The 12,637-nt window shown below is 37.7% G+C and overlaps 1 protein-coding gene across 4 annotated transcripts in view; it reads right to left on the minus strand.

Annotated features, from left to right (window-relative positions):
* Window positions 1–12,637, minus strand: part of tmem201 (transmembrane protein 201) — a 180,677-nt gene that overhangs the window by 109,443 nt on the left and 58,597 nt on the right. For 2 of the 4 annotated variants that reach the window (XM_059655594.1, XM_048561397.2), the window contains exon 6: window positions 5,895–6,098. In XM_059655594.1, coding sequence (XP_059511577.1) covers window positions 5,895–6,098 — 204 coding nt within the window. Of the gene's footprint in view, window positions 1–3,309; window positions 6,099–12,637 lie in introns of those variants that run through there. The other 2 variants (XM_048561398.2, XM_048561399.2) reach the window with 2 other exon arrangements.

Here is a 12,637-nt window from a genome sequence, read left to right on the forward strand (position 1 = left end):
AATACTATCTCACCCCAAGGGGCATTAGCATACAAGTGTTTTGGGGTGTCACAACTTGTTGGAAACTCACCCTTGTAACTGCTCTCATGTCAACCCAGGCCTGATTAAATGCCTGTTCTTGCACCTTCCTGTACAAAGTCCCTAAATAACAATCAAAGGAGGAGCTTGGTTAATTTTCATTCAGTACCCCGCAGGTGTGGTGTCCCAATTATTCCCTACCCAAGAACAGCAAACTAAAACTGCAATCAAATTCCTTCATCAGCCTTGCACCAAGTGATCCACAAAGTGAATTGTTAACCCATTTGCTGTTTAAAGTTAAAGTTACCATTGTGTGTTTCAAGTCTTATTAGAACCTTGTTGTCTCAAAACAAGTGGTGAAGTGGCGCTTACCAGACAAGAAAAAGGTCAGATCTGTGTGCACCAACACCAGCAGACACAACAGTGAATCTTCCAGTAAATCTCATCTCTTTTAACTGCACCCCAGAAGCTGAGTAATGCACTGAGCCAATTGCAAACATCTGACTGTTCATTGAATAAGTCAACTCATCATAAAAGTTTCAACAAAAAGACATGAAAGATTTATTAAAAAATATTTTAGCAAAGAAAACTCCTAATTATTAACTTCAGCCCTGAATGCTTCATTTAGTACCATCCAATTTCAACAGCTGTTGCAAATTTCAAATAAAATCCTGAAGTCAACGGATCAGTGAGTAAAATTCCAACTTCTGATCAGGATTATATATAGGTAACGTTTACCTGCTCAGCAAAGACAATGAAACAGACTCATTTGCTAATGACTTCCAGATAAATCAGTGAGCAGACTTAATATCCGTGGTATATTAAAGGTGTGACACAGAGTCATGTTATCTAGGCATGTGCCTGCAATCCTCAGCAAAAGCTACTAATATGGCACTGAAGGAAACACTAACAATGCCAACCGCAATCGGTGTCACATGAAGGTCAAAGCAAGATTAAGTCAGCGCAGCATGCGTGCGCACAGACAAACAACAGTAGGCTGGACAGGTATACCTAGCAGTTAAAGCTAATCTCATGCTCAGTTTTGAAATGGGATTTGGGCACTTCAGACATTGCTTATCAGCTAGCTGGACAAGCTTCACCTTAATGAATGTAATTAATAAAATGGAAAACATGCTTAATTTAACAACCAACTTAAATTCATTTTTAAAATCATTCCAACGACAAAAGACAAAAAGTAACAGGAGCATTAGAGAAACAATGTTTAACTAGGTTGTATTTTTCTAACAACGTGGAACAGACATTAATCTGGAAGCACGTTTTTATGAATTTCAGTTTTTTGAAACAGTATATTTTACACAAATACCTGAACGTCGATGCACAAAACATGCAATTAATTCTGGGAAAACAACTTGAACGATGGCAGGTTTATGTATAGTATTCACATGCTGTACATCTACTATTATCACATCTTCCTAGTTACTTAATTCTAGTGAGTAATCGTGAAAATAAGTAGCAAGTAAAGCATGGTTTAAATATGCTGCAAAATGTTCCAACAAACTCAAGTCAGAAGGTTCACATTACATGGGAGGTTAAACTTTTTAAAAATAGATTCATCTACACATAGAAGAATGAAACAAAAAGAGGCAAACTATAGGGAAGAAGTAAGGAAAAACAATCCACTGTTCTTTTTTAATAGTCTCTGGAGCTAACTGTTCATTCAGAATCAGCACTGCAGTCCTTGGAAACTGCAATAATTAGAGTGCTTTATGCAGGTGCTATTACACATTCATCAAATTAGGTAACATAGTGAAAATTGTTTGCTAGGTGGACAAATAACAGGTACAGGTAGCTTAAAAGGGTCTGGAAATCTGAGCAAATGCAGAAAATGCAAGAGAAACTGAGCATGTCAGTCATCATCTATGGAGTGATCTCTTGATTTGAGTTTCTTTGTCAAAATATTTCAGACATGCTAGTCTGACTAGATACATTAATGCCCAAAAATGGTAATGTACCTGTTTACTGTTGAGCAAAACATCTAATTTGAAAGGAAAACGTTACAAACCCTGATCACCACATACTTTCAAACAGTGGTTCTTCAGAACAATGATTGAGCTCAAATTGTGAACAAATTTAATGATTAGCAGTCTACCTGGTCTGATTACTTTAGTATTTGAAACATACAGAAGTGATTATTTTTAAAACTCAAACAGAAGCAAAGACAGAATATGTTCAAAGTCACTTAACACTCATTGAAACAAGCCCTTTGTTATACAGAGACAAATAACACTGCCCTGATTAATTCTAAGTTACTGAGCATTAAACTGTTAAACCCACTAACTTTGCTTAAAAAGCCAAGTTCCATTGATTGAACGAGTTACGCAGTTCACTGTAAATGCACAGAGTGTGATAGAGATGAAATGCAACTCCAAACGAATTTGGGTTAAATCTCCTTTGACCGTATTCACTCCCTCAACTGCAAGCTCATACAAAATTGATTTTCCCTTGTAATGTATCATGGAGGGTGAGCACCAATGGAGTTGAATCTTAGTAAGCAGATGAAAACAGCTGCTGATAAAACAATAAGAATATGAGAGCAGTATCAGGATGCCCAATTCTATAGATACAAAACTGTATTAATCAAGATTCACAAAACAAGGTAATTTAATTGGTTAGATTAAATGAGCATTATACAGCAGTAATATCTCTAATTATATAAGGCTGCATCTTTATACTGCAGCAATATTTATACATCAAGGTCTTTGATGACTGTGCCAAAACACAAATTTACAGGCAGCATTCGAAACAAGTTTATGTGTTAACTACTGATTTGATGCAATCTTTAAACTTTCATTTAAAGGGAACACGTCAAGCTGCCACTGAACAGAAGGCAGATCAAATGCAATTGAAAATCTGTATTGAAGTTAAACACTTCATAACTCTTACATGGTTAGGCTGAACCTATTTTGTAAATAAAAATGTAAAATTTCGCCTTTATTCTTACAACTAGGTTGTTGTCAAGTGTACAGCATATATTGATTTGACAATTTTTGGATCTAATGTACTATTTATTTTAGATTAATTATGGCTAAACAGAATTAGGTCTCTTTCCTGGTCCCATATCAATAATTTGAATGCAAGTCTCAGCGAAGACGCATGACTCAGATCTAAACTGAAACATGGTCACAATCAAAAAAATTGATATTTACGAAAGACCGTTAGCAAGTGAAGTCCATGACCATTTCCCTGAATGAGCGGAGTTGCTGTATTGGTGTGAATGCTTGCTGTGAAAAATTAATTTGCAAAGAACAGCAACAGCACATAACCAACGAGTATGTTCAATGATTGGATATACAATTTATTAAAAAGAACCCACTACATATAAACCTGGAAGCTTCACTTTCACCATGCACATTACAACTAGAGCTACTTGACAACAGACATTAGTGGACCCAATTAAACCAGTACAAAGATACTTTTCAATGTAGGAAAAACACAAGGCAACAGAAGGTGGTTTGAAGCAAAAGAAAATGAAAGGCTGCTTGAATTTAAGCAAATTTCACAACATTCTAGAATGACCATTATGCATAAAAAGTAACAGAAGGCAAGGCGAAAAACAAATGTACCTTTTTGAATACTAAGGCTTTTGAAATAAACAGGACAATAAATTCAATATAAAGAAATAAATGCAAAATTTAAATTGAAAAACAGTTGCAAAGAAACGCAATATTTTACAGTTAATAATAACTTTAATATGGAAATTTAAGGTCAATATGATAAAGGATGGCTATTAATTTATGCTTCATAAAAATTAACTTTATAAATAAAAAGATTATGCACATTATTTTTAATGCATCTTACTCTGAATTTCACTCATCAGTTTAATCAGGTTCCCCTCAAAGTCACAAAACATTTTGACCTGGAGTTATATCATTATTCCTTCATCACCATTGGGTCAAAATCCTGGAATCATCTCCCCAACACTACTATAGCTTTGATGCCCAGACTTCAGTGGCTGGAAAAGAGGTTTGGATGGTAATCAATAACGCTGGCCTTTTTAATAACACCCACACCTCACAAATCCAAAGAAAAAACTCAATTGCCTACTGACAAAAAGAATTTAAAGACAAGTTGCCTGGTGATTTTTAAGGATTTCTATGTGGCTTTTATATAATTTTAAATTTAAGTGTGAACACAAATTAGATCTATTGAATACTGCGTGCACTAAATATCTTTTCTGATTCATTCAGAGGCATTCCCAGTACTGCTGGATTTGAAATATTAGCATGTTATTCAGCATTCAAAACAGTTAAGGAAACTGCCGTCTTTTATGAAAAGAGCACCAGCAGATATAAACAGAAGAACTTGGAGCTAGTGGCGGGTGAACTGATGGCCCCAATGGGACACTAACACTGCTTCATACACATTAAACTGTCTTCAGCTTAAATTACTAGAAAATTCTCAAATCTGTGCTTTTCAAAAATACTTAATTTTGATTACACTGCAAATAATGAAATTAAATCAAATTGAAATAGAATCATCTAGATATTCTGTGATCCAAAACACGTTAAAACAAAGCCATCATATCACCCGTTCACTAGTGTGAAGCCAGGAATGCAAAGTTTGTTTTAAAGAAACAGTAATTTTTTTTGGACCTAAATGGACTGCTTGCACCTTGAAGAAAATCAAACAGATTCACTTTCTCTTTCTATACTCAATCTTTGTTTAGGTCTCAATTACATTGTTAGCTTGCAACAATTTTTTTTTGAGGGGCTGGGGGAGAAAATGTCTTAATTCAGCTTCTCAATTATACAAAAGATTGGACACTACAAAGCAAAGGCACTTAACCCATTCTGCATGTGCTGGCTACTTGGTAGAGTTGTCCAATCATTCCCAATGTCTTGCTCTTCTTGGTCAAAATTACATCCATCAAGAAAGATACTTGATTAGAAGTGCAGTAAGCAAAAGATTGAATGAGTCAGTATCACAAAATTGAAGAATCAAGCACAACAGTATCACTGGAATTAAGTATAAATCAAGAATATTGATGCTCTTTATTGAATATGAAACAACATTGAGGTCTGTAGTGTTCTCAGTCTTTTAAAAAGGAGGCCCATCATTAATCGCTCGTTTCTGAATGGGAGAGAGCACACAGAGCTAAGTTTTCTTTCACAATAGTACAATATACTATAAAAAGAACAAAGGCAAACTGTACTAAATGGCTGTTGTGCTAGTTTAGTTTTATCAATGAGCACCATGAATTTAAGTTGTGAAATGGATGCATCATTTAAAAATAACCCAAGCAATGTTCAAAATTATCCCTGAAAGATGATATTTAATTTCATTACTTTAAATAGTTTATGCATTACTATCCTCTCGTCATGATGTTTAGTCACACTTTGCACATTGACCTTCATGACTGTAATGCATACATAACCAGCTATCATGGGAACTCCCTAAGTGAAGGTTTTCTGTGACACTGTAGCTGCAGGCTACCTGCCACTAAGAGGCACCATAACTTCACATTACCCTGTGACGTGTTGCCCAATGCCACAGGAGGAGATCTATTACCCCTTAAAAGTAAATTGAAGTCTTGTCACTTGGTCTAAAAGTTCCAAGCATTTTCAGTTAATTTGTTAAGTTTGAATAAGTAGTTAATTGGATTTCTTTTAAAACCCACTAACCTAACATAGATGGAAGAAAAAGTACGTTGTTGTGTAGGTTTGATTTTCATAAGATTATAAAGTCAAGCTTTCATCCATAGGTCGACAAAAAATGATGCTGCATCTTTAACATCCTTAGAAAACAATTAAATGATGGAAAAGCGAGATAGGAAACAGCGCTCCACTGGATAAATAAGGACAGATTCATTCACACAAGAGTTCATTTCTGCCACTGTTCATTGTTCAGAGTCTGACCTTCGTGCCCTGTATCGGCGCTGGCCAATTGACTTCCGAGTAGCGATTGTTGCAGTGAAGCCCACCAAACAACACAGGGATGTGGTGCTGAATTTTAGAGTGTCAAGCCAACCAGGAACATCGGTTTGCAGGTAATTCTCCATCAAATGCAAGCCCATCACTGCAAGCCAGAGTAGAGAAGCCAGTGCATCAATCCTCCGAAGCCTGGGGAATTTAGTAAAGGACAGAAATACATTTTTTAAAAATCATGTGACTGCCCTAATGTAGAGAGAAAGGACAGTTAGATTAATTATTGAACGTACAGTTATGGCAAGTTACTATCCAATTGTATGGAAGAGGAAATTAATTTTGGACGCTGAGTTCACTTTTATTATATTCCACCATTGTGGTGGAATCTCAGAGGAGCCATTCAGCCTACTGCTTCTCTGCGGGCTTTTTGAAAAACAGCTTTCTAACCAGTTTCATTTCCTCAAATCTTGCTTGCAGCTTTGTATGGTTTACCTTTCACTAGAACCATTTCAAAAGGAAGCTGGCTCAAAGTTACTTTGAATCTACTGCCACCCTTGTTGGCTGCGCATTCCAAATCATGACTTGAGTAAAAGATCTCACCTCCCTCTTGTTTCTCCCTCTTTGATTTGCTAATAGAGTGCCCCTTGGTTATTGACTCACTCACGAAAAGGAAACTGCTGTGCTTTATATACATATATTTTTGGACACCTCCAATTAAACCTCTAGCTTTCTCAGCTCGAAGGAGAACAATCCTAGCTTCTCTGGTATCACCACTTGATTGGAAGCCCCTTAATGATCTTTTCGGTCTGGTAAATCTCTGTTGAGGCTTGAATACATTTCCTGAATTATGGTGCAAGAATTTGATAATTGCAATGAGGTCCGAGGATGAAACTTAAGTAATTTTTAAAGAAGTTCAAGTTATGATCTGAAATATAATCGAACAAAACATTGTGAAACAATAACATTCCAAAAGGAATAAATAAGAATAACTTTCAAAAATAGGAGAAAAGTTTAGAGAAAGAAGGGATAAAAAGGGAGGACTAATTAGATAACTTTTCAAAGGGCACAGACAGACTCCACGGGCCAAATACTGGCTTTCTGACTTAGTGTATATTCCAGTTAAAGCCTGGGCAGCAAGTTTAAAAAAAAAGTTTATTCTCCCAGCAACTTGGATCTTCTGGGACCAAAGGAATGGTATTGACAGGTCATGCTTCCTCATTCCTCACAACCACTAACAGTCTCAACTGTTAGGAATTGTAAATCCAGAAACTGGTTCTATAGTAAGTGTATTTTTTCCCCTCAGAGAATTAAGTCGGGCACAGTAACTCCAACACAATATGGCCGGGATCAGTATTAAAAAGAGTGGACAACACCAACTTTCATTCTGCAGCTTAAATACTCTCTGCTTTCTGGTGAAATTGTTTATTACTGCTCTGCTTAAAGAGGAATGAAACTTTTCAGCCAAAATTGTGCAGTTTCACTTAGACACATAGACTAAGATACCTTACCGACAAACTTACACCGCCTTAATTACAAGACAAATTAAAAACACTATTTTGCTTGCCTACTGTTCAACAGCCCAGAGTAAACAATGAAGCAGATAATTCCACCACCCCTCTCTGCTACCAGGATCCACAGTTTCTCAGAGAAATCTTTTTCTTCAGGTCAAGTGCACAGCACAGGTAACCACATTTTTTCATCTATCATTTGCCTAAACCGGATTTTGCCTTGTCAAGTAGGGCACATCTGAAAACACCTGCAGGTTGATCAAAGGGGCAGTTTGTTGTTGCCGGAGGGACTTTAGGATATAGTTACCTTGTAAGCCAGCATCATCAATCCTAGCAGGTTTCAGCAAATCAGGCTAAAGAGTTTGCACACACAGAATTATTCATGACACAATTAATGACAGAGGGTCAATAGAGAGCCATGAATAGAATATAAAATGAAAGCAAAATACTGCAGATGCTGCAATTCCGAAATGCAACATTAATGAATAAAACAGCAATGGCATCAACAAAGAAGACGTTCAAAAACATCTGAAACTTTAGATGCTGTGTTTCTTACTCAAGATCCCACTGCAGGAGGAATATGCCGCATAATTTTGAGCAATTGTATCCAATGCCAGAAAGTTTCAAAGGAAGCAAATGACTGTTGGTAGGGATGCAGGTGATTGGTAAATGATGCTTGAGTTTTAACCTGACACTGACTGATCTTTTGGATAGCACAAGTTAGTGCAAATCGCAAAGTTTGGTAGAATAGTAATCAGTGGATGTCAGCAAACCAGAAAACAAAATGCAACTCAAGTTGTCAAGTTTTAAAAATCATTTATTCAAAAGAGTCAAATGGAAAAATTTAACCATTGTTGTTCAGTGAAACTATAATGTTTACATAAGAACATAAGAACTAGGAGCAGGAGTAGGCCATCCGGCCCCTTGAGCCTGCCCCGCCATTTAATAAGATCATGGCTGATCTTTGAGACTCAGCTCCAGTTACCCGCCCACTCACCATAATCCTTAGATAACAAAAAGTGTGGAGCTGGATGAACACAGCAGGCCAAGCAGCATCTTAGGAGCACTAAGATGTTGCTTGGCCTGCTGTGTTCATCCAGCTCCACACTTTGTTATCTCAGATTCTCTAGCATCTGTAGTTCCCATTATCTCTCACACCATAATTCTTAATTCCTTTACTGTTCAAAAATTTATCTAGCCTTGCCTTAAAAACATTCAGCGAGGTAGCTTCAACCACTTCACTGGGCAGGGAATTCCAGGTTCATAACCCTTTGGGTGAAGAAGTTCCTCCTGATCTCAGTCCTACATCTGCTTCCCTTTATTTTGAGGCGATGCCCTCTAGTCCCGGTTTCACCTGCTAGCGGAAACAACCTCCCTGACTGCACCTTATCTATTCCCTTCATAATCTTGTATGTTTCTATAAGATCTCCCCTCATTCTTCTGAATCCCAGTCTACTCAGTCTGTTCTCATAATCCAACCCTCACAACTCTGGAATCAACCAAGTGAATCTCCTCTGCACCCCATCCAGTGCTAACATATCTCTTCTCAAGTAAGGAGACAGTACTCCAGGTGCGGCCACACCAGGACGCTGTATGGCTGCAGCATAGCCTCCCTGTTTTTAAACTCCATCCTTCCTGCCATCGAGTAATGGCAGACAAAATACCATTTGACTTTTTAATCACCTGCTGCACCTGCAATCTCACCTTCAGCGATTCATGCACAAGGACACCCAAGTCCCTCTGCACAGCAACGTGCTGCAATTTTTACCATTTAAAACATAGTCCATTTTGCTGTTATTCCTACCAAAAATGGATGACCTCACACTTATCAACATTGTACACCATCTGCCAGACCTTTGCCCACTCACTTAGACTATCTGTATCCCTCTACAGACTTTCAGTGTCTTCTGCATGCTCTTTCAGAAGATTTTTAAGATGCTGCTACAGATTGCAACCAGAACAATTTTTCTCTTCCATTGCTCCCAGTCAATTAATTTTTGAACAATTAAGGGCTTTTAAAATCTCCCTCCTATTTAAAAACAGAGGGTTATCTGCTGCTAACCAGGAGCACTGGCTACACCCAGCCCAAGGTTACTTAAGCTAATTGTAAGATTAACAATTGCAATCTTGGCCAAGCTCAATCATGGAACCTTCTGATCACTGTGGAGCAATTGCACACTGCCTTTCCCCAGTAAGTTATTGGGGAAAGAGACAAACTTCTTTAATTGGCTATTTCCTCTGCAGATAACATTCCCTCTGTGACAACAATACCGCAAGTTGGCCAGAATCTAAATTAAATGGTGACGAAAATAACCTACTGAACCCAAGGAAACAAGGTACACCACTAGGACTTAAATTACAATAATCTTCCCGATGATTCTGTGTGTAAATGTATCATTTATGATGGTTCTGATCGTTCAGCTGTTCAAAACTTTCATACCAATCTATATTTATCTGAGGCATTTATCTGGAACTGGAAGCAATGCAGGAGGCAAATGGTTGGCGACAGAAAAATAATGCTGGAGAAAAAGGCCAAAGAAGATTTCAAGAGCTAACTGGCAAATCACCAGTGTGTGATGTTAGTCTGGACAATGTTACTTTGAATCACATCACTGCCTTAGAAAAGGAAAATAAAGAACAGAAATATCATAAGAAAATCCTTTTGCCCAATTCTTCTCAAAGTAATGAACCCACCACTGGAAAAATTGGCTAGGGGAGAAAGTGTGTCCTGGATTACACCTATATAGCCTGGTACAGATTAGAAGAAACAAAATCATTGTTAAAGATTACCACTCATCTGACTTGCCACATTGACTGGAAAGAACCCATGTTGCAGTCCCTCTAAATAAGCTAAGCTGCTGTCATTTTATCTGTATTTACATGCACAAAATCAAATTATTATTTCCTGTCTCTCGCACCTCACAGCCACCAGATTTTAAGGCACTATTTCTAATTCTAATTCTTAACCTTAAGTATTTTTTTTGGTCCCCAAACAATGCTGAATGAGACTAAGCTGAACAACGCAAAACAAATTTTACATTAAAGTTCCTTGGGAGTCATTGGTGGTCTGGGAGAACCGACTTCAGAACTTCAGATCCCAAAAGTATAAAGTAATTAAGCTTTTTAAAGCAATTTGAACATTTTCCTCCTGTGCTACAAATTGGAATTCCACATGAGTCAGGATCAGCTCAAAAATTAATCAGTAAAACATCCGAAAACAAAAAACGAGAGTTTTGGGACCCAGGAACAAAATAAGGCCATTCATCCCATTCTAAAAATTATTACAGAACAATTGACATCACGATTCAGTGAGCAAATGGAACACAAAGATACGCAAGTCAAAGGGTCAGGTTCCTTCCCCGGTCTGCTTGCATTACCCAGAGGAACTTAGCAGCAATATCCTGACACTGAGGTGACTAACCTGCAACAACTTCTACAATCTTCCTTTGCACCTAGCATGATTCCTGTCAGTACAGAACTTTCCTGTTATTTCCAATTTCTTCAAATTTAACTACTGCTGCTTGACATCATAGTCTTATCAAATATTAGGAACAGACATGCTCATTTCCTCTATAGATCATCAAGAATCCCTACAGTGTGGGGACAGGCCCTTTGGCCCAACAAGTCCATAATGACCCTCAGAGCATCCCACCCAAACCCATCCCCTTATAACTCACCTAATCTATACATCGCTGAACACTATGGAGCAATTTCCCACAGCCAGTCCACCTAGCCTGCACATCTTTGGACTGTGGGAGGAAACCCACGCAAACACGGGGAAGAATGTGCAAACTCCACACAGACAGTTGCCTGAGGGTGGCACCATCTTCAGGTAAAGGTGCAAAGTGACAAGGTGGTAGCCTCAGTTCGTACAGCAATTGAACCTGTGCTGTGGTGTCTCTCTGCTTTGCAACTAGCCATCTAGTCAACTGAGCCAACCAACCTCCATGTTAACTCAAATGACCTAGTTAAATTGTTTCTCCATATAGCTTTACAAATTGTCAATCACATAATGAAAGAAAAAAAAACACCATCCTAAAAGAATACAGTCAGTCATCTTCAGGAATGAGAAAACAAGAATATATTCAGCCCTGAACCTTAAGCACATGAAGGGAGATAGGAGAATGGGGTTGTTGTTGACGCAACTCTTCAACCCAAAAAATGTAGTCATTGAATTCAAGTACTTTTTTTGATTTCTGATCAGGCAAATCGACCTGATTAGACAGTGTAATGCCAACATTATTAATTTTGGTAGCAAGAGGAAAGGAAGCATATTATCCAAAAGCCAAGAGATTACAGAACTCACATGGAGAGAGATCTGGGTGTCTCCAGTGCAATAATCACAAACAGTTCGCATGCAGGTACACTAAGTAATTAAAAAAGCTAATAGAATGTCATTTGTATTCAGTCTCCAATGCTGAAAACAAAGGAAGGAAATGATGCATGTTACACAGGACTTTGGTACTATTTAATGAAGGAAGTAAATCATTGGAAGAAGTTCAGAGGTGTACTAAAATGTGGAATACGTGGATTGTCTTAAGAGGAAAGTTTGGACTGGTGACGCTTGCATTTGCTAGCGTTTAGAAGTGTTACAGTGTAATAAAAGATGTATGAGTTACACACATTACTTCTAAGGATTTGTATTTCAAAATAATGGCACATGGGTGTTGGCCCATTTTTTGTATGAAGAGGTTTACTAATTGAGTAGGTAAATCTTCTTTGAACTATGATTTTAAATCAGTACGTATGTGCCAGAGGGCAGATGACTAAAGGTTTTCTGGAAAGTTAGTGGAAAAAAAATTACAATGTAGAGTTTTATGACAGAATTAATATTAAGGTTAGCAGAAGCTAGGATGGGTTCTTTTAAAACCTTAGCTATTCAGCTCAAAAGGATACAACTGAAATCAGATGCAAGAATAGTTTCGCTTAGAAAAAGGAGTTTATTCACAGCAGTTAGGTTACCTCAGTCTAGCAGTTTCAGTTTGTGTAAATTCTAGACGTACAGCGTTTGGTAGAAAACTGCATGGGTTATTCAAAGTGGAGAAAGAGACACAGGCATAGTTACAACATTTAAAAAGACACTTAGATAAGTATAGAACATAAGAATCAGGAGCAGGCCATCAGGCCCTTCAAGTCCTCTTGCCACTCAATAAGATTGAGGAAGAAGGATGCTTAGATAAGGTTTAGGAAACAAGGAATGGAAAAGGCTCCAGAGGTATTCAAGTT

This window comes from Stegostoma tigrinum, chromosome 28 (assembly GCF_030684315.1).
Source record: "Stegostoma tigrinum isolate sSteTig4 chromosome 28, sSteTig4.hap1, whole genome shotgun sequence".
Taxonomy (NCBI): Eukaryota; Metazoa; Chordata; class Chondrichthyes; order Orectolobiformes; family Stegostomatidae; genus Stegostoma; species Stegostoma tigrinum.